This window comes from Prinia subflava, chromosome 25 (assembly GCF_021018805.1).
Source record: "Prinia subflava isolate CZ2003 ecotype Zambia chromosome 25, Cam_Psub_1.2, whole genome shotgun sequence".
Lineage (NCBI taxonomy): Eukaryota > Metazoa > Chordata > Aves > Passeriformes > Cisticolidae > Prinia > Prinia subflava.
In genome coordinates this window covers 1,900,028-1,921,013 of record NC_086271.1, presented here as the reverse complement: position 1 = coordinate 1,921,013, position 20,986 = coordinate 1,900,028, and the positions used below count along the sequence as shown (strand labels likewise).

General features: G+C 41.3%; 1 protein-coding gene across 1 annotated transcript in view; it reads left to right on the top strand.

The window, feature by feature from the left end:
* Positions 1-11,029: 11,029 nt before the first annotated feature.
* CRYBG3 (crystallin beta-gamma domain containing 3) overlaps positions 11,030-20,986 on the top strand; it is an 81,157-nt gene continuing 71,200 nt past the window's right edge. Inside the window, exon 1 of the mRNA XM_063419409.1 lies at positions 11,030-11,289. Coding sequence (XP_063275479.1) covers positions 11,189-11,289 — 101 coding nt within the window. The 5' untranslated portion in view covers positions 11,030-11,188. The remainder of the gene's footprint in view (positions 11,290-20,986) is intronic.

Genomic DNA, 20,986 nt, shown 5'->3' with positions numbered 1-20,986 from the left:
TATTTTTGGTTTTTTATTTTGAACTTAATAAAATGCTAGGTTTATCTTGTGAATTGCCTTTACTGTCATGGAAGCTGTTTGAACCTACTGCTTTGTTCTTCCATCCACAAATCTGAGGGAAGTACTCTAATATATTTTATTTTTTACTCTCTAATGTGATTAGTAAGTGCTTTTAGAAAACAGTTAGTTTTGTACTTTTATTATTTAATTATTTTATATTATTTGTACTTCTTGGTTTTTTGGTGTTTGATTTTGTTCTGCAACATCTCTTTCTTTTCCTCCCCTATGGGACCACTGGTCTGAATGAAGACCTGTTGGAAGGAATGAAAATGGGAGCAGTCCTATTAGCCAAATGCTGGATTTTTATTTTTCCCCCCTTTGTTACTGCTTCAACCATTAGTTATCTCTTACTTTTAGAACATTTGTGATCATTCTGTGAACAAAGAACCTCCTGAGGGGATCTCTGTATGTTCACCTCTCCTTCCCACCTTGGTTATAGGCATAAGTAAGTAATTACATCCACAGGTGCTGGAACCCTGAGTTGCTCTAAAAATGTTGAATTTGGTACAAGGATCACATACTGCATGAAATCCTCATGCATCTGTGCAAAAAGGCTGCTTTGGAGTTGGTTTTTGTGGCTGTCAGACTTCCGTGCCATTCTGCTATTACATTTTAGGATGGCAAAGTAATGCATGAGTTCTATCTGGGTGCTCCAAGTCAGTTTGCATTGACGGGTTGTTTGTGCCTGAGGAGCAAAGCAGACAAGGGATTATTCCTTTTTTTTTAATCCATGTTACTGTAGGTGTGAGCATTAATTGGCAACTTGAAGGGCAGTAGAGTGACCAAGAGATTCAGGGAATTTGGTCTTTACACCCCACTCAGTGTTTTGTGTTGTTGCTTCTAAGCACCCTGCCTACCTTTATATTTATTAATTTCCTTTAAATGTGCTTAGTCAGGCTTAAGACATGCATTTTCAGCTGAAATATGGTGCAGTTGTTTTCACATACAAAGTTTTGCTTTTTAGGTCTCTTTGCTGAGCGGAGGGCTATCAGGTAAATGTGTAAATCCTAATTTTCCTAGCTGTGCCTCTCCAGTACTGAGAACACCAATCCATGGGAACCTTGTGCTTAACTACTGCTTGTAGCTGTGCTGAGAGCCTGCATGGCCTCAACACTCCTGGGCAATTTCTCATGAAGCAAGTGCAGTTCTAAGTGTGAGGATGTAAATTAAAAGGAGTTTTAATCTCAGCCCTCTAACTGTAATTTCCTTGGGGTGTTTTATTTACTAATATGAAAGATAAGCTGCTGTGAAAGACCAGACATAACAGCTCAGCTTAGCTGTCTGCAGACAGGCATTCTGATGTGGTAATATGTGGAATGGTAACGTTGCACTTCAGGGCTTCTGTAAAACAGCTGTGCAACTGTTTTGGAAAGCAGCTTATCTCTTAGGAGCTTTAACTAGGAAATACCATTTTGTTGGTAATGAGAAGTAACAGTAACGCTGATTCAAAATGCTTGTCCTTAAAAGCAAACATTTATTAAGCCAAGAAATGGTGTTTAATCTCAAAAGGGCTGGGGTGGGGGGAGTTTTTGTTTGTTTGCTTTAAGTTTTACTTGTTTTTAAAGTTTTACTGGGAAGAGCTCTCTTTTTATGATTAATTCCTGTCATCCATTTATTAAGTTCTTTCAGGCTTGCCTCATTCCATTTTACAGAAATCCTTAAAAATCTTGATCCTCAACTTTTTGTCTGCTTCTTTTAGCTTTTCTGAGTACTCTGCTAGTGAAACTTTGCATCTCCCTTCCCTGTTGTTTTGGTTTGGGGTGTGTTTTTTTGAGCAATAAAATAGATAATGAGAGAAGGTCACAGAAGACAGCACTAAAAAGGCAATAGAGGGTACTACCAAGAAAATATCCAACTCTCCTCTTTCAGAAAGGTCAGGAAAATTTGCTTTCAAAGGTTAATTTGATATGCCCTGATCGTTTTTTATCATTTTTCACTACTTAAATTTAAGACACTGTTACTATGCAAAACTAATATTGTGTGTAATAGCTAATCAGAATTCAGAACTTTAAATGCACTCTTGTAACAAATGCCAAGTGTTTTTAGTAATATTTTGTAACCATCCTTTAGTTCAAGGCTCTGTAGCTCCTGTCACAGTAAGTTACATCAGGGAAGCATCTGTGTTTGTGTGAACCAGCACTTTGTAATTAATTTGTCACTGTTCAGTCAGTTGGATTTACCACTTAATTGGTTGCATTTTCCTGGCCATATGAATTTTGCTCTCACAAGTACAGCATGTACGTGATAATGTACTGTACTCCTTCAGTGGATGGCAGGGTCTCACCATGCAAATCACACATGTCTGCTTTTCCCACTCTTCCAATGTGACAGCATGAAACCCCCTCCCACTGCTCTTTTTTAAAATCAATCCTTTAAATGAAAGCTAAGCTCTTAATGTCTCTTGTCTACCATTAAATGATCTTGTGTTCTCCAAACTGTTTACCAGGAGATGTACTTAATTCTATTGCAATCATATTACTCGGGCACCACCTCGAAAGGGAGTGTTTGTAATTTCTCTGGGATTCGGGGAGCACCTTTGAAGAACATTGTTGCTTGTGTAGTAAAGGAAGTGTAAATTTAGCAACTTCATGCTAGGCAGTCTTTTGGCAAATAGTGTTGCCTTTGAAGATCAGTAAGTAGATTGAAGTAACAAAATAGTTCCTGAACCAAATTTAGTTTGCTGAAGAGTTACCTAACAATAAGTTAGGTAATAAGTTCACAATAAAGGGAAGAAAGGACAGTAAGGAAAGATTTAAAAAATCAAGAAAATTGGGATGTGTGGAGGAAGTTTCTTTGGGCTGCAGTCATACTCCAGGCTCATAAGGCTCGGTGAGGTAACCACGATGAATGATTGAAGTGGATGCTTGGCAGTACAGACTAGTGAGAGCAGCCCCATGAAACTGCTTTTACAGAGCAAAGAGAGCTGGTGCTCAGAGCCTGATGTCTTGATCTGTGGCCTCAGTTTCCTCCAGCCTGAGCCTTTCCAAGGGCTTCTCAGTCCTTGGAGCACGCTGTGCACTCTTGGCTTTGAGGTGCAGTTTCATCCAAAAAGAATTCAGTTCACGTCCTCCCAGCCAACTCCACGATGTAAACAAAACCACTGTTAGCGAGGATTATCTTTAAAATACCCTTGTGACCTGAATTAATGCACGAGTGGAGGCATGCCTGTACAAACTTAAGAGGGAAACAATCCCAAAGTTTTCAAACCATGGGGTTGAAACTATGTGAAAGAACAGCAGAACTTGGCAAGAGGTCTCCACAAGCCAAGGTTCCCCAGGAATAATGCCAGTGAAATATTTAAGAAAAAATACAAGTTTGCAGTATGCTTCACTTGGAACTGGGAAAGATTATTTCAGAAATAGAGGATATAACCATTGGACAGGGATTAAGGGGTAACACTTCCAACTTGAAGGAAATGGCATAATGTCACTTGTGAAAACAGGCAGCCATGAGTAAATAATAATAAGTATTAAAAACTGTATGTCAATAATAAGAGAGTAATCTGTCAGGCATCACTGCTGTTCTTGGCATCATCTGTATTTATGATCACACAGGTTTAAAGGTGTTCTTAGGAAAAGAACTTAGCAGTTTTTTGTCTTAAAATATCACTCTGCAACAAAGTCTCTCTTTGTTCTAAGCTTATCCACCAACTTTTATTAGTAGAAACTGAAAAGGAAAAGAGTGTCTAAAAATTGGTGTAATGAGTAACAAACGGAATCAATGAACCAGAAAGTGAATGTTGTTTTCAGTGATAGCAACATTCCAAGGATTTTGTTATCATGTATTACATCATCAGTGGATTACATTAAAGCATCTTGGATCCAATTTAACATTTTTATCTGTGAGGTGATGTTGTTAGCTAGTCATTAATTCTCACTTTAGAGGAGGAAGGACTGGTGAAGGGTTTCTTTTCAAGGGTGGAATGTTGCTGCTGAGAAAGGTGGTGCTTTTCTCTTGTAATATTTGTTTTTGTTACCTCTTCACCCCCCTTTTTTGAGGTGATCTTTTACATCCTTAGGTACTTTTCAACAGGGAAGTGTTACTCTGTTTTGAGATGCCTAGAACCTATGCATAATTGTTTTCTAAGTCCTCTGCTGAGCTTTAAGTCAAGAGCAAGTTAATGCTCTAAAAATATTTTGGCAGCAATTTCAAAGGACGCTAAATTGATCTATAAACTAGTCCAATCTAGTGGTTAGAAAGTATTGCTGTATTTTGCAATTAAGTTTTGAGTCTTACTATTTCTTTTATTGGTACCATCATAAAATAAGATCAATCACTATTATGTTAGAAAACAATTGCAGAACAGCCACTTTAGTGCTGACTTACCAATATCATTATAAGTACATATAATAATATAATAAAGCTATGTTGTAGCTTTACAGTTCCTGGAAATTGAAAGACATATAGGCAAAATCAAGTTGTTCAGGTTGTAGGAATATTTTTAAGTACCAAATTTGCTTTTTACCCATTCCATAACTGTTAAAGTCCTACTTAGTTCTCTCATCTACTCTGATATGTCATGCAATGATTAAAAAAAAAAATTAAACCCCGCTTTTTGTGGGTAATAAGTCTCATGCTTTCCTTGAGATACGTGTTCTGTCATCATGTCAGGTAATGCATTTAAGTAAGTCCTTAATTTATGCAGAATACAAACTATCTGTCTGATTTCCTAAAGGCTGTAGCAATGCCTAAGTTGTGAAGTGAATGACAGGTGATCTGCTACTGGCATCAGACTAAATAGGAATACTTCTATCAGTTCCTAATATGAAGAAAAATAGACAGCTTTATCCAGAGAATTGATTTACCACAGACATAATGTGAGCCCTTATTTCCAGCAGCAATTCAGTTCACCCTGAAAATTGGAAAACACAGAGTACCTCTACTATTTATGAACTGCACTAAGTGCATTCTGTAAAATACCATCTTCCATTGTAGAGAAACCTCTTTAGTCTTCTTAGTCATATTTTATTGGACCAGAGCTGTGCATTAAATACAGAAAATATTTCTAAAGAACAACATCAGATAAAAAGACTCTTTCAGGCTCATACCCCCTATAGCCAGGCGTTTCCTTGTGATGGCATTTACTTCGCTGAAAAAGCTTTTCTGCCTTGACTGTACTAACAATGAGTGCTTGAGTGAGGAAACATGGATTACTCAGAATTTTTGTTCTGGGGTATTAAAAGAAATCTTCTTTCCCGTATTAAAGGTTTTGTTTTGTTGGGCTTAAAAAGGAAAAAAAAAGAAAATAAAATGCACAAAACAAATGTGTGTGTGTGAGAGGGGGTCAGTTATGCTGTGACTTACCCAGCTAACCAGGCAAATCAATCACTTGAATTCTTATAAACTTGGCCTTTAAGGTTTCTTTCTTACCCATTTCCTGTGTGTTACACAGACTGTTTACTGTTATGTGGAACTTGTGTGCCAAGAATTAGACTCTTATTTTTCTGTTTGTTCTGTAATAAGAGTGAAGTATTTTCTCCCTCTTTGGAATAACTTATGGATATAATTTGCATACGTTAGAAAAGGTCTTTTCTTTGTTTTCTCTCTCTCTTTCTCTTTTTTTTTAATTTCGTACTGGAAGCTTAAATGGAGAGGAAAATAAGTTGTTCCATGAAGCCAGATGGGATTCTGCAACATTAGCAGCCAAAAGCTCTTATGATCCTGTTTGGCTCAATCCATAAGAATTCTGCTTGTTAGACACTGGTGTACTTTGAGTCATTTTTATAATCAGGATATTTTGCAGTGTATTTCTCCAAACACTAAACATGATTTATTCCTTTTGGAATATGCTTATACATATGCTCAGTATGAATGTGATAAGCGGTTACTTTATCTATTTATATAGATATTCTAATTTTCAAACATTTTAAATAATATTTTATAAAGGGTCCACAACATTGGGTTAAAAATATTCTGTGTTGTGAAATCCAGCAGGAAAGACGAGGAGTGGCATCAGTGTGTCTGCAGTCAGTGACTCTAGGAAGCCTTGGGGTCCAGGAACTTGCTTTAAGAAATCTTTGAAAGGTAATTAAGAAAGGCAAGTCTGCTGTCCAGAGGCTTAAATTTACTGTACGTAGGCTTGTACCACAATTTAAAACTGCCTAGTAAGCTGCAAATTTAAAAATGCTCTTTTATGTACATGCATGGAAATATGGTGAGCCCATTAGTATAGTAATTTGATTTTATATTTGAAAGTGTAGAGATTTGTACAGGAAGGTGTATATTCATTTTTAACCACACATCTGATATTCAAAAGACATTCTAGGTGGAAAAGTGTTAAATTAATTACAATGTATAAATAGCTGGTAATGTATTTCATGGATTTCTTTTATTTGCATGTAAGACACCTCTTTTGAAAGCTCTTGCATTCTTATGAATACTGAATTATTTGTGCTACTTTTTACACTATCTACAATATATGTTAGAATTTGGATGAAATCAGCTCATTGAAGCACTTTGTTTAACCACAATTTTTTGTGGAAGGCTGATGGCGAAGAGACAGATTGTCTTAGCAGGTGAGCAGACTCAGAGCAGAGTGGTTTTACAGAGCCCTCATTACGTAAAGTGCAGACTTTCCTGAGCTCCAGTTAGGGAAAGGTGCTTTGCAATCATTAACTTGGTAAGAGGACAAGTGAGCCTAATCTTTATTTGGATTCACACAAGTTGAATTGTTATGAGGTGCTGTCAAAAACGTCTTTGGGAAGCCTCCCAGACAAGCTGTGCTAATCAGCTGAAGGTTGTCAAATCTTTTGTAATTAGGTACATACATCCCACCACAGTATGGGGGTTCTGAGTGTTTTTTGTTCCGTGCCCAGGTGCAGCAAAAGTCTGCTTCAAGAAAGATTCTGTAGGTGGGTTGGTGGTTTCTTATTTTGTACTTCACAGTTAGTTTCCCCATTTAGCACTTTTGCTACTGGCTAGGTGTAAATGTCACAATTTTACTAGTGAAAAACAAATAGAGTGGAAAACAAACAGAAACAGCTTTCCAAAAAGATGATTTAATTTAAAAAGATTTTAATTCCTAGACTGAACTTTGGCCATAAGTAGCACGGTGCATAAATCTTAGCCAAAATAATAAAGAACACAGTTATGGGTCTCAGAAGCTGCTGTTTAACCCCATGAGTAACTTCCAGCTGTCTTCTCCAGACATGAAGGCATTTGAACAATAGCAGCTGGCCATGTGGCTCTTTTAAACCATTTTCAGTAAATCAAATGGAAGAACTGTGTGTTTACAGTTAAAGGAGGAGGATTGCTGGAAGCTGCACAGCACATACTTTACAGCAGGAGGTCATGGCTAGATAGAAAATAATCCTAGAAATCCTTGCTAACATCCTTTATCTGTGTAATAACATAGCCAAGACCCAACTCTTCCATTCTGTTGGTTGTGTTCATTTTAAATATTTAAAAGTCACCAGTATTTGTTTCAACATCTGGACAATGAACACTGTGAAAAATGGCTAGCAAACATTACACACCATGACTCTTTTATGTGTATGTATTAATTCATGGATTTATGGCACCTATTCAAAACCTTGCTGTAATATAGACTGGAAAGGAAAAAGGTGCAGGCCTGTTCATTATTAAATACTGTTGCTATTTAAGCCACATCTACCTGCAGACATATTCTGTGAGAGCCTGGAAAATGAGAGTTCTTATTAACAGGAAAAAGTAGCAGAGCTATATAAAATATTTTGATAGATGAATGCATTAAGATGTATAAAATGGAAAACTGAACTTTGCTTTTGCATAGCAGAGTTGCACCTCCAAACAAGAGCACTTCCTATTGTAGTGGTTCAACAATGGAAACAGTTTGAGGGTGTTGCTTTCATTTAATAATTGTGTGAAATGTTCTTGCAGGCAAAATGTTTCCTTTGGAGGTTTTAAGAATACATTTCTCCCCTAGTTATTACTTTAATGTATCAGGAAAGTTTTAAAAGAAGGGTGTGAAAGGAGGGTTCCTCCTAAACCAGCATGATGGAAATTTGCTTTCATTTTTGGTATCCAAACAAAGCAAAAGATTTGACTCAAGATTTTAAGGACCCATCAAAAGGAGGAAATACAAAAAGCACAATTAAAATTTCACCATCTGCTCACTCTAAATCAGCAAGAAGAAAGGGGGAGGTTTCCCTTCTGCACAACCATTATAGTCAGAATTGCAGCAGAAAAATTAAGTGGATGTGGAATAGGCACAGCACCCTCTCTTCTCTTGCTCGACATTCAAGTGACACTCTAGGCAGGATGAATTATGAAAAACATGTATTGAGAGCTATTGCTTGACATTTTCCTCTTCTATGCAATTCTATCCCTCTGCAAGTGTGTTTTAATGGTTTCTCCCTGCCTTTGGTGTTGCCCCGTTACCTCCTGTGGGCCACATGTGAGCACTTTAATCTGAGCAGAGAGGAACCTGTTTGCCCCATCTGTTTTGGCTTGCACGTGTGGGTGCTGCTGTTAGTGCTGGCAGCTGTGCTAATGTGTGAGGCCACCTGCCACATTGCAGCTTCGAGTAAAAGCTTCCCTTTGCCCCTTTTGCTGGAGGTGTAGGTGGCTAAATGTGAGTTCCTCTTTTATTATTTTAAATTTTTAAAAAAAAGTGTCAAAATTATTTACTCTTAGGTCATGTGATACTCTCAATTACTCCAGGGTACAAAAAAACCCAGAAAGGGATTCTCTAACCTGTGCCATGTTCATCTTTTATATTGATACAGTTTTAGTATGCTGATTAGTTTTAATATTTTCATTATTTGCCTGCAGTGGAACTGTCATTTGGTACATTCCTGTATTTTCTGCTTTTAGATGCAGTGAAGAAAGGAGGAACAGATTTGAGCATAAAATGTTACTGTTTGGGATTAGCATTTCTGATTAGGTTGGTTCTTTGTTCTTGGACAAGCAGAGCCCTGGTAATGCCTCGTGCTGCCCTGTGGTGCCCCTCTGGGCACATGTGGACAGCCTTTGGATGCAGCAAGGTGTTCTGACTGCCTCTGCCTCTCTGTGCAAACCACTCACCATATTATACTTAACTACATCCTGAGGTGATTACCAGGATTAATTAATGCTTAAACCCTTTGAAGACACCGGATGCTTTATAAATGCTAATTATTATATTCAGGTTTGCTACAGCTTAGGGATTAGATCTTACTTAAGCAATAGGTAGGGAAGCTGTGACATGTATGTGGCAAAGAAGAATTAAAATTAATAAAGTCACAGAGAGCCTGAGCCTCCCTGCAGCTTGTTTGTGCAGTCCTAATAAATTGCTACTTTTCTAATTTGGTTTTGGAGCCTAATTACTTCTGTTTTGAATGTCAGAAGGAGTGTCTCCTCTATAATGTTCCACTGGGAACTGCTGTTACATTTTGCAGTTTTTACTCTGATTGCCATTTCTGTGAGAATTGGTGATTATGTGTAAGTACTCTTTTTAGAGTGGTTTCTTGTTTTCCTCTATACTGTTCTGGATTGAAACATTTCATGGCTTTGTGCAAACCTCAGGACATCTGTATCACTGAGAGAAGTGTCTGCTCCTTGTCTGGACACTGAAAACTGGACAGAACCTTGTGTACTAAGTGCTGGTCCCCTGAGTAAGGTTTGTGACTGGTTACTATTCCATGAGAAAGCTGCTTTTTGTAACCTGTGATCCAACCAGCTAGTCCCAGTTCTGACTGGTTAAAAATTTAAGTGTGTGTCCAATATCCAGCTGTGTCTGTGTTTTTAAATTCCACATCAAAGCTATATGAGACTTGCACTATACACAGCAGAGCTGTTTGCACATTTCTTAAAGAATTGTTCACAGCTGAGGTAGGAAAAAGAGGACAGAAAAGCAGACAGTAAGTCCTGGGCAATCTGCTCCAGGTGGTCCTGGTTGGGCAGGGGATTGCACCAGGTGACTTCTAAGGTCCCTTTCAGCCTCAACCATTCCACAGTTCTGTGAGATGGCACAAAGCAAAAAGGAGCTGCTAGAAGGGCGTAAGGTGGAGGCAGTCACAAAGAACAGCAGAGATGCTCACAAAGGTGAGAAAGTGTGGTTTTGAATTTAAAATCCGTGTGTCAAGGTTGGTCTATTTTACCAGTAGCTCACACTCTGAATCAGTAAGGGTTTGTGCATCACCTCGGTCTATAAAACGAGGATGATATTTGTCACTGTGCTGTTGCAATGGCAAGGTCATCTGTAGGTACAGTTTGATGTTAAGGGTGGCCACAACTCTTAGAGGGAAAAAAAATGAAGGCTTTGGTATTAAAAAGCTCAAAATCAAACAAAAAATTAAACCAAACTCCTTTCTAGGAAGTCAACTTTTTAAAAGGCAGGAGAACCCCTTTCTTCCAAGGCACTTTTTGTCAGCAAGCGTGCTCTGGACGTACCCTCAAGCGACAGAGAGAGGGGAGAGGTGGAGCCCCGGTCCCTGCTACCTTTGTTCGCTGCCCATGTTAGAGCGCGGGGCAGCAGGCACAGAGGCTGTGGCAGCCCCGCTGTGCCCGGGACAGCTCGAAGCCAGTTCTGACTTTGCATGGACAAACGAGTGCGGGACCTCACAGCTGGCCCGATTTACAAAGCGGGAGGGTGGCGCTGGCGTTTGCACTCAGTCACGACTGTAGATTCTCAAGGCTGCCTAACATTTTTCTTCAGAGGTTTTGTTTGTTTGTTTATTCTTTGTCTTGGTGTGTTGTTTTGGTTTTGTTTTGTTTTTTACCTCTGATCTTTTTTCTTTGTGCACACTAATTATGACCCATTAACTTAAAAACAAACCAAAAAGAGCAACGAACCCAAACCAAACCAACGCGCCACTCTCCCAGCGCGGGGGCGGCGGGCAGCGAGCTGCGCTCCCTCCCCCTCATGGCCATCGCTTCCCCCCCGCAGCCCCGGGCGCTCGGCGGGGCCGGGCCATCCCCGCCCGCCGGGGCACGGATGGGGCTCCCCCATCTCTTCCTGCCGCTGCCACAGCCACCCCCCGCCTCCGAGCGCGGCTGTCCCGGCCCGGCCCGGCCCGCCCCGCCGGCGGCACGGCAGGGGCGGGGGCGCGGAGCGGCGGCTCCTCCCCGGGGCGGAGGGACGCGTTCGCCGCCTCCCGCCCGCCGCCGCCGCGGGGACTCGGTGCCGGGCGGCTGCTGGCGGCGTCTCCCGTCCCGTCCGGTGCCGGGGATGTCCGGCGGGGGCAGCCGGCGGCGGGCCGGCCCCTCCTGGCACAGCACTTTCTCTCGCTTCTTCTCCAGGAGCGCACCCGGCGAAGGGGCGGCGAACAGGTACGCGGGGCACGGGGGCGGCGCGGTGCCACCTGCGCGGCCGGGGGGGAACAGGGGGGCAGCGGGCTGAGCGGGGCCGCGGCCCGTGGTGCCACACCGGGGGGCGGCGGGGCAGCGGGAGGAAGCGAGCGTTCACCGCGGGGAGCCCCCGGGGGCGGCGCCCGGGACAGCGGCGGGCGGCGGCGTGTCCGGGGAAGCTCCGCGGTGGGCTGGGTGCCGGCTGACAGCTGCTGCCGTGGCCGGGAAGGGCGGGCTGTCCGGGGGCAGCGCTGCGGTGCGGGCACGGCCGCTGCTGGGCGCTGGGGGCTCCCTGCGAGGTGCTTCGAGTACCCCCGGCCCCGCCAGGCTCGGCGAAGCCCCTGCGGAACCCGCTGGGAGTAGCGCACCCCGGGGCTCCTCCTCCTCCTCCTCAGCGCGCCCGTGTGGCCCGGGTCGCAGCCCCTTCCTCGGGGACTGAAAGCAGGGCAGGGCGCTGAGCGCTTTGAGAGGTTTGTTTGTTTGTTTCTCCTTTTCAGTTTTCACGCTGAAAGTTTTCTTTTGGACTGGTGTAAATCAGGCGTTAATGCAACATAAATATTACTGATGTGTTTAAGTCTCGATGCAAAATTTGTGGTTTATGGAAACTTGGTTATTACTATTTTTTTTTTTTTAGTGCAGGGAGACTTTACAAGATGAAAAGGTTTGGAAACTTCTTGTGTATTTGTTCCTCTTCCTTTTTTTCTTTTTTCTTTTTTTTTTTTTTTTCTATTTACCCCTCTTTTTTTTCCTGTTTCTGGTGGCTGGTTTCTGTCTGTAAGTAGGAAAGAAGCACAAATAAGTTTCCTTCAGTTTCTCAGGCAGCTTCGTCGTCGGCCCAAGTTAATGAGCATATTTTTGTGGTGAAAAGGTGTTAACTGCCTAGGCCTTACTTCCTCGGGTGTAGTATTTATTTTGTGCTTTTAACATGTTGGTTTTAATCTGAGTCATTCTTGATAGGGCATAGGTTTGTGTTTAAACTGACAGACAGTAAATGCAGTTTAATCAGATAGCCAGTGGCAATCGCAGTAGTTCTTTCAGTGAAAAGCTTTAGGATCTTGCATTGCATATTCTCATGGAAAACAGAAGAGCCTATTTCCCTCTTACACTGACCATCTTAAACAGTCTTGTAAATGCACCGTGAGGTTTTTAACTTTGGGGGGTTTGTTTTACTGTAAGCATTTGACATGCCAGTACACGGATCCACTGGTCTGTTATGAGCAGAAAACATTGCTTTTCTTATTTCGTGGAAAAAAGAAATTGGGGGTAAGGCTGCTGAATCAAGGATATCTTTACAATTGCTGGGATAGCCTGGCTGTTTTGTCTGGCTAGGGTGGTTGAGATATGGGAGAAGGTGGAGGTTTGGATCTGGCTAAGGAACTGGAGAGGCAATAGGACAGGTTTCATCGGATGACGCCTTGCCAGCTCCCTCCAGCTGTGGTTTGGGATAACCACAAAAGCCTGGTGGTCACCTTGGTAAGGAGGGGAGTGATGCCACTTCAGTGGTTTGTGCACCGAATGGCCGATGTGTAGGTAGCACTCAGGACAGACCCACAGCGCTTCCCTCGGGGCCGCAGTCTGGTCTCTGTGCCAATGACAGTCTCATTACCTGCAGCTGGGAGCCCTCTCTTCGTTCGGAGCCTGGGGCGGTCAGCTCTGGCCCCTTGGCCTCGCTGTTGAACCCGCACGAGGTTCGCTGCAGGGTGGGGGCCCTGACTCCTTCCCGGAGCGGAGGCAGGCGACAGCCCTGGCCGTGCCGAGGCGCATTTGGTATGTTAAGGAGCTTTTCGCTGTTGTGCCGGGCCGCAGCGTGGCACGCTAGTCAGGAATGCTGACGCTCTCGTATTTGGTTTCCACTGGCAGCCTTCTTGGCAGATTAGCGTAATTGCATACATTACCCTGCGATGAGTGCCGCAGGTTGGCTCCCGTGTTTGTTCAGCCAGCTCGGCCGTGCAGCAGAGGGGATGGCTGGACAAAGCCCCAGGGCTGCCCTGGGTGCTGGCTGTGAAGGTGTGGAGTGCGTGGGCGAGTGGGAATGTAGCTTTGGTGAAGGGCTATGAGAGGTGTATGCACTGGCATGCTTCCCCTTCAGGTTATCGATGGGATATGTGTGGGAACCAGACTGAGTTTGAGAGATATATATCATGTATGAACTTTTCTGCAGACATATTTCACTTACTGATGAGTTTCAAAACGGTAGAAGACCTAAGTAAAGGGGGAAGCAGTATATCATATACACTGTGTGCCTGCACTGGGACATGCATCACACTTGATGCCTCTGCGGAATGTGATAGTTTCCTAAGTTTTTAAAGGCATGCAGAAATGAGCCTCTGTCCATCCAGAAGTCATTCTCCATCTGCTCCTACAAGTTAGGCAGTGGTGGGTGGCTGGAAGCTGCCAGCTTGCCTTCCCCCGTGAGCAGAGCTGCTCTCTTGCTCCAGACCCTGTTCAGATTTACCTGTACAAACCACAAGAACCAAAACCCAAACCTGCCGTGACTCTGGTTTAAAACGGGAGGAAGGGGATGGGGGAGTTACACAGTTTGTTAATCAGTGTCTTAGACTCTTCTGAGAACCTCATTTGACAAAAAGCATATGTTAATAACTTGCCCTTACAGCAGTTTGTAGCTCTGATGAACATGAGACTCGCTGGAGGCTTGCTTGCTTGCTTGCTTGTGGAAAAAATAAGCTGCGCAGGTTAGTTGCAAGGTTTGTGGCAGCAAAAAGCACAGCACATGCCTTGAGAGTTTACTTGGCTTTTACATAAAATGTAGCCAAGTTGAAAGCCTCTCCCACCCTGTGCTTGCCTGCTGCTTAAGTGTGTTCTGCAGAGCTGGGGCTGCTTTGAATGGCTTCAGTGCTCTTCATCCCAGGTCTTTGTCACTGACTTCCATCAAAGGCGGTCATTATGCTGTACTGGACTGTTTGTTATTTTCAATAATACACAATCGGTTATTGGTTACCACAGTGTTTGTCCTGGAGCAATCTAAATCCCCAGGGAGACAAAACCCAATTGCATTTTCACTATTGTAATAGGAGTCTTATAATTATTTTTTTTTTTACTGATACTTCTGGAAGAAGACACAGTTTTTACATGGTAAGTCTACACTGTGGATGCTTTCAGAAATATGTGGTTTCTGTGGCTGAGCATTTGTTCTTTTGTGAATAAATATGACGTTTCAGGGGGGTGTGACACTTTTTACTGAGGTACCATCAAAATGTCCTTTTAACTATGGGTGCATTTTATTAGTTATTCCATGCAGTGTTTAGCAGATTCATTTCAGATTAGTCTTTCCTTCCAAGTGCTGTTGGCTGATCACAGAATTACCAGTGCAAGTTGGGTTTGTTAGGATATTTTGTCTACATTGCTGAAGTGTATCAGAGACACCAAACAGGGAAGAGCAACCTTTTATCTGGTTTAGAAGGATTTTGGGGTGCTGATTTGTTTGTTGGCTTTTTTCAGGCTGAGATTATTTTTCTATTCATCCATTAGTATCTTACTGACAGCTTTCAGAGATGAAGAACTTTGTTTATTCTGCCTGAGGAGAGATTAGTGAGTCTTTTTCTTCCTTTGGGACAGCCAGTCATTGTTCCTGTTTACAAAGAACATGTATTTTTGTAGTTGTAAAAACGGTGCATTTGAGGGACTGGTGGAAATTGATGGAAAAGGGAGTAATAAATTTCAAACCTAGTTTTTCTGAAATTGCTGCCTCCTGGCTGAGTTTGATTCAGATACCATTGGCATCTTTGAAGAAATCCATTGTCTGCTGGAAAAATCAGTCTCTGCTTTCTAATAAAGAACCTTTTACTTTCAAAAGCGGAGCAGAATTCTTTGTTGTTAAAATTTAGCTTATTTATGAGTCTACGTGAGGGATAGTGGTCTGTGGAAACAGCAAGGGCAATACTTCAACCAGATAGAAGAATTCAAATTAGATTTGCCTAAGTGAGGTGCATTATGAAAATTTTCTAAATTTGTTAATTTGGGGTTTTGTTCTTCCTTTTTGCTTCTGAGGTTTTTCCATTATGGCTTCCATTGCAGGGTAAATCAAAATAGTATGAAAGGCCCTGATTCAGCTGGGTACCAAAGTGGTTGCCTATAATTAAGCAGGTAAAGAGTCCTGTGCACTCTAGTGGGACTGCCTGCTTGATCAGAATGAGGCACATAACTTGGATGTCTCGTGGGACTGAGACCAGGAGGAGCAGGGCCAGCAGCTGGCCGTGTGTGTGAGACATTTCCTGAAGGAAATGTTAGTAGAACCTTAATTATAATAGAGGCTCTTCTTGGAAGAAACAAAGCAACATATTTTTCCACTATTTTAAATGTTAACAGCATTGTCTCCTTTTCCAGTTATTGGCCTAAATGCCAGAGCTAATACAAAAATATTTCCAAAACAGCTACAAGTCTGTGGTTTTAAGGAACAGTTTTGCAAAGATGAAAATTCCTTGGTCTTCTCTAGTGAACAAGAGGCTCTCAGGTGGAAAAAAATTAAGATTCCAAAATGTGTTGCTGTGGGGATTGTATTTCTAATTATTGTAACCTTTTAAAAGGATGGAAACTCAGCTACTGCTTTTAATTTCTGAGGGGCTTTTGGGTTTTATACAGTTCAGTTAGTATATACTATTACACTTGCAGATGGTAGCACAGCACTGGGTTGCTCAGGCTTTAACTCAGTTCTTCTGATATATTAATTTTCATTTCTAATATAATTTTTATCTGTTCTGACTGACTGGGCAGTATCACTTTTGAAGGCTTAAGCTCAGAAATGTTGGCTTCCTTACTCATTTCACTTTCTCATGTCAGTTGCCAGACACAAGATACAGTCTCCAGTGGCGCTGTGTTATTGTGATTTCATGACTTGCCTTATTCAGAATTAGAACGTTGTTTTTCTGAATGTTGCATTTCTTCTTAAGTTGATAAAATATTTTTCCAAAGGCAATATATCTGCTTAAGCAGTTTGGAGGTCTTGAGGCCTAAGTGTGTGAACAACTTGGGGATCTGGACTTCACCTACGGACAGTGTTGTGTTGGGAAAAAATGTGGGAAGAAGTTATTTCTTGTGAGCACACAAAGAGAAGAGGCAGAAAGAATTGCAGTGATAACATACTTTTATTTTAATCATCAGTTACAGGCTGCGAATTTGCCCATAAAGCTTATTTTGGTAGGAATGGAAAATGCACACCTTCAGAACAGAAGAGGGAACTTTGGTGTGTGTAGGATGCTTCCTGGTGTGTATTTTGTGAGTAAAAGATGGGAGTTCTGGAGAGTGTTTTCTTGGGTTTTAATAGTTGCCCTTGTAACTCTACCAAAAGTTTCTCCTCCAGCCTGACTAGAAGACCTTGCTGCATTTTTCTGGTGACACCAGTCCCTCTTGCTTGTTTTTTCTGGGGTGCTTATTCCTAATGAACCTTTTTGAAATTCTGGTATGCCCTGTTTATCAGTACAACAGTTGCTGCTGCTTTAAGGCTGCCCGGATTACTTATTTTTTTAATATCTCCTATTTTTATGCCATTTTGGAAATACCACTGTTGATCCCCCACCCTGCAAACATGCCCTTTGAAAACAGTTCTAGTCCCCATTAATTCAGTAAATTTGACCTTAATAAATAGTTTGTAAATCTGTTTCTGGTGTTGTACCAATTTTTTGAGGTAGTGACCTCTAAAATATCTATATCATAAGAATGCTGGAGGCTGTCTAACCAATGAGACTGGCAAATAGGGGGCAGATTCCACAGCAGTGTTGGTTACTATGCCTGACAGATGCCAGAAGAAAAACCTTGATGTAATCTGGTATAATCGCACTGCCCGATACTGGAGTAAGCTCTGCTCAGAAACATTTATATTTATATTTCTTTCTCCAGCCTTTGTAGGGCTGTTCAGTTCCCTCTCATGTAAAACGGATTAAGTTATTTAGCAAGGGTCATCATATTTATTTCGCTTTGTTCTAGGCTTTGAACTTAAAGGTACCTGTTCAGTGTAATGATATGTTTTGGTTCTTGAACTTTTTTCATTTAAATTTCATTGTAAAGGGTGGCCTATCTGCGACTTTTCTGACGTATTTGTTTTCCATTATAGTGTTAGTTGCTTGTTTTTGCCTTCATGTAATACTAACACATTTTATGTAGCTGATGTAAACCATGCAACACAGCAGTGCTGTTGCAGAATGTGAAGCTGACCCAACTTTGCTGCACAAGCAAAGAGCACTATGTAAATCAGCAGCAGAAACAGGTCTGAGAGGAAAAATTGTTTCAGTTAAAACAATCTAAATTGCTTATTGCTGTCTCTAATCAAACCAGTTTCAAAATGAGAGTTGTTTAATTGAATACAATACATTTTGTGCTATTTCAACATTTTAATCAGCAATTGTAATACGTCTTCTGCCTAAGTTCCCTGTCTCCATTTTCTCCTTCCTTACCTTTCTCTGCTTTCTTTTCCTCTTCCTCAGTTTCCCTTCTGTATTTGTTTTAAATGAAATAGCAGCTTTGCTTTCCTTTGACCCTCCAATTTCAAACTCAATAATTTGTTTTTATAATTGCCATTTGTCGTAATGCCTTCAGTTCTTGTCCCCTATGTGGGTGGCCTAAGCTTAAGCACAGAAACAGCAGCCAGAAACTTCACATTCAGATTTCTGTGCAAAATTCTCCCTCTCTCTTTAAGACAAGCTCCGACAGCCTCGCCAGAGACTAGAGGTAGATTTTGTCACTGCTGCTGCTGTTTGGTTTCCCAAGAAGTGTGTTAGCCTGGGAATCTTGCTGAGAAGTTCACTGGAAATTTTTAATTTTGGAGGTTTTCGGGAAAAGTCAACATTGTGGTTTTGGGGGGGGAGGGAAACAGAGGAAAGAGGCTTTAATTACTTTAATTCATTGGGGTACTTTTCTTCTGAAATGCTAGTGTTTTTATTTGCTGTGAAATACTAACATATTTTAGCTGTCACTTGATGCACAAGCCAATTTTTTGCATTCAGTTGATTTCCTCACATTTTGTTGCCACTGAGCTTTACAGTAATATTTTCCTTTCCGTTAATTTAACAGATGATTACTATAACCTTGCTCATATTCCTCAAGGTACGTGCCAGAAGTTTGACTCGTAAAAAATTGACTTTTTAGATTAAGTTCTCATAGTTCTCCTGGCTGAACAGCACAGAAATGGCTTCACAAGTGTGGTGATAGTGCCTAGAGGAAGATGTTTCCCTTTAAAGTCTATTTTATTTAGCTGGATTAAAGGGGAAGGATAGAAAAATTGATTTACTAAGTCTCCAGGCGACCTGAGAAGTTAATAAACATGGTATTGATTGTAACATCACTGAAAGATGGGAGTTGTCAAGCTCAGTTTGCTTTATGAGATTACAGCTTCACTTGACAAACTGCTGAATATATCATCCTCAGATGCTTAAGACTTGGCACTGATGCCCTACTTAAAATATTTGGAAGTGTAATAACAGCAGGCTAAAACTCAACATACAGAGGAATATAAGAAAAACAGATGTAATAAATAATTTTCTACTTGATCTGTTTGAAGAAAATGAAAAGGATGTTTTTTTGAATCAATTTAGTATCTTCACAGATAATTTAAAAGAGGAGAAAACTGTAACATGTGAAGTGTGCAGATGATTGGAGTGAAAAGTATGGAAATCAGCATGTAGACGACATTGGAAACAAACTAAATTGCCATGGTTGACAGGCAGTTAAACGTAAGCTGCCAAAAGTGGTGGCTCAGAGAAGACAATATGATTGTCGGGTGTATAAACAGCAAAACATATGTATAGTGTGGATCCTTTGGTTACTGCAGTACTGAATCCAGTTTTGGTGTCCATGAATTGTCATGGAAAAGATGCTGGCAAACCGAAAAGGGCTCTGAAAAGAGCTCCAGAACAATTTGATGTCTGGAAAACCTCCCTCACAAAGTGAAGTGAAGTAGCTCGGTGGCATTTAGTTTTGAAATGACAATGTAAAGTTTGAGGAATGACTCTGCCTCAAGGAATATAACTGGAAGGGAAATCAGATTTAAATGTTTTATGTTATAGTTGACCTGTGGCTTCAAGTGGTTATTTGAAACCAAAACCTTTATAATCTGTCCCACATAGATGTAGATTGATTGAGAGGTGAGGCTTGAGTAGTTAAGCCTAAAAAGTAGTGAATTTAGTAGTAGTTTACATGGAACGGTCTTATTTACAAATGTGGTTGTTTTCCCGTAGTTTGTTTTTCAAGCAAAGCTCATAACTTCTTGTTGTGTGTTACAGGTTTGACTCAGGTCTCCCTCGGTGAAATTTCATAATCTAGATTATGCAGGAGGCCAGCTGCAGTAATCATAAGGATCTTTATGGCAAGCAGGGTAACTGGTATAGATATAAAAATATTAATTTAAAAGCCTGATTTTTTGCAGTCGACTTCTAAATTACCACTTGGAAACTGGGACAAAGAGGAAACCAATACTAAGCAACCTATGGCTCTTTGCAGTTTTATAATAAAAATTTCATTACTACTGCTGGTTTTTGGATATGGTGTGAGAATTCCTGTAACGTGCTGAAACTTCATCGAGGTCTTGCACATCTATATTTGATGGTATTGTTAGACTTGTGGATTTCCACTCATTTACATTCTTCAGGGAGGCTCTTGCACAAATGGATTTTAAAGTACTAGGTGATGAAATCCTTGTTTCAATGTTTCTCCATTGAAATATCCTTCTGGAAGGTCAGCACTGTACATCTAACTGTTGGCACAAAGTAAAATTGGAAGTCATCAGAACCACATGAGGTGTATTTCCCAGAGAGGGATGTTAGGTTTGTTCAGAGAGTAAGGAAAGGCGAGGGTCAGGAGCTGGCACTGCACCCCAGAATGCTGAAATAAAGAAATAAAGAAGTAAATCTAGAAAGCATCTTTGAGGTTGGACTTTCTCTTACCATGACGAGTCATCACATTAAATGGTTCCTGAGTTAATCTGAGGAGCAGACCAGTTAAAAACAAGCAATGCCAGCCTTATGTGGTAACAGGGAGGGTTTGGCTACTGAGGGAGTCATCTGTCCCCGAGAGGGAGAAGATGGCAAAATGCTGGAGCACTCTCCTCTCTGGTTACACGTGGACTGCATGAAAAGTGAACGCTGGAGCTGCTGCACTGGGAGAGATTTGATTCAGAGCCTGGGAGAAGTAGGGAGGGCCAACACGCACAAGTGCTGTGGTACTGCTGAGCTGAAGTTCAGCTTTAGTCAGCTGTCCCTGTTTCCTTAAGGGAGTGCCCATTAATTTCCCCCTTCCCAAACAGCAACAGGCTGTCCATGCCTTCTCCTCATAAAAGGAACCTAAAATGTCACAGCAATTACTTTGAGTTTGAAGAACTTGGCGTGTGGTCAGTCTCATCCAAACTTGTGTGTTTTGCTTTATTACTTGTATGTTTCCTGTAGCTTATTTTTTTTTTTAATCTGTCACAACAGATTCACAATCTGCTGCGTGCATAACATGGGTGGGGTGGATTTATAAAGGAAGAAGGGGATGGGCTTTTAATTTGCAAGTTCTGAGGGATTGTTATGAAGGACAAGGATGGAGGAAGCAGACTTCTCACACCATACAAAGATGCTGTGAGGGCCTTTTGAAGATGTGATTGTTTGTAATTGTCTTGTTCTGTTTTTAGAGGCAGTTGCAAAAGACCTTGAAAGCCATGTACTTAAATATGCTCCATTAAATTGCCTTTTTT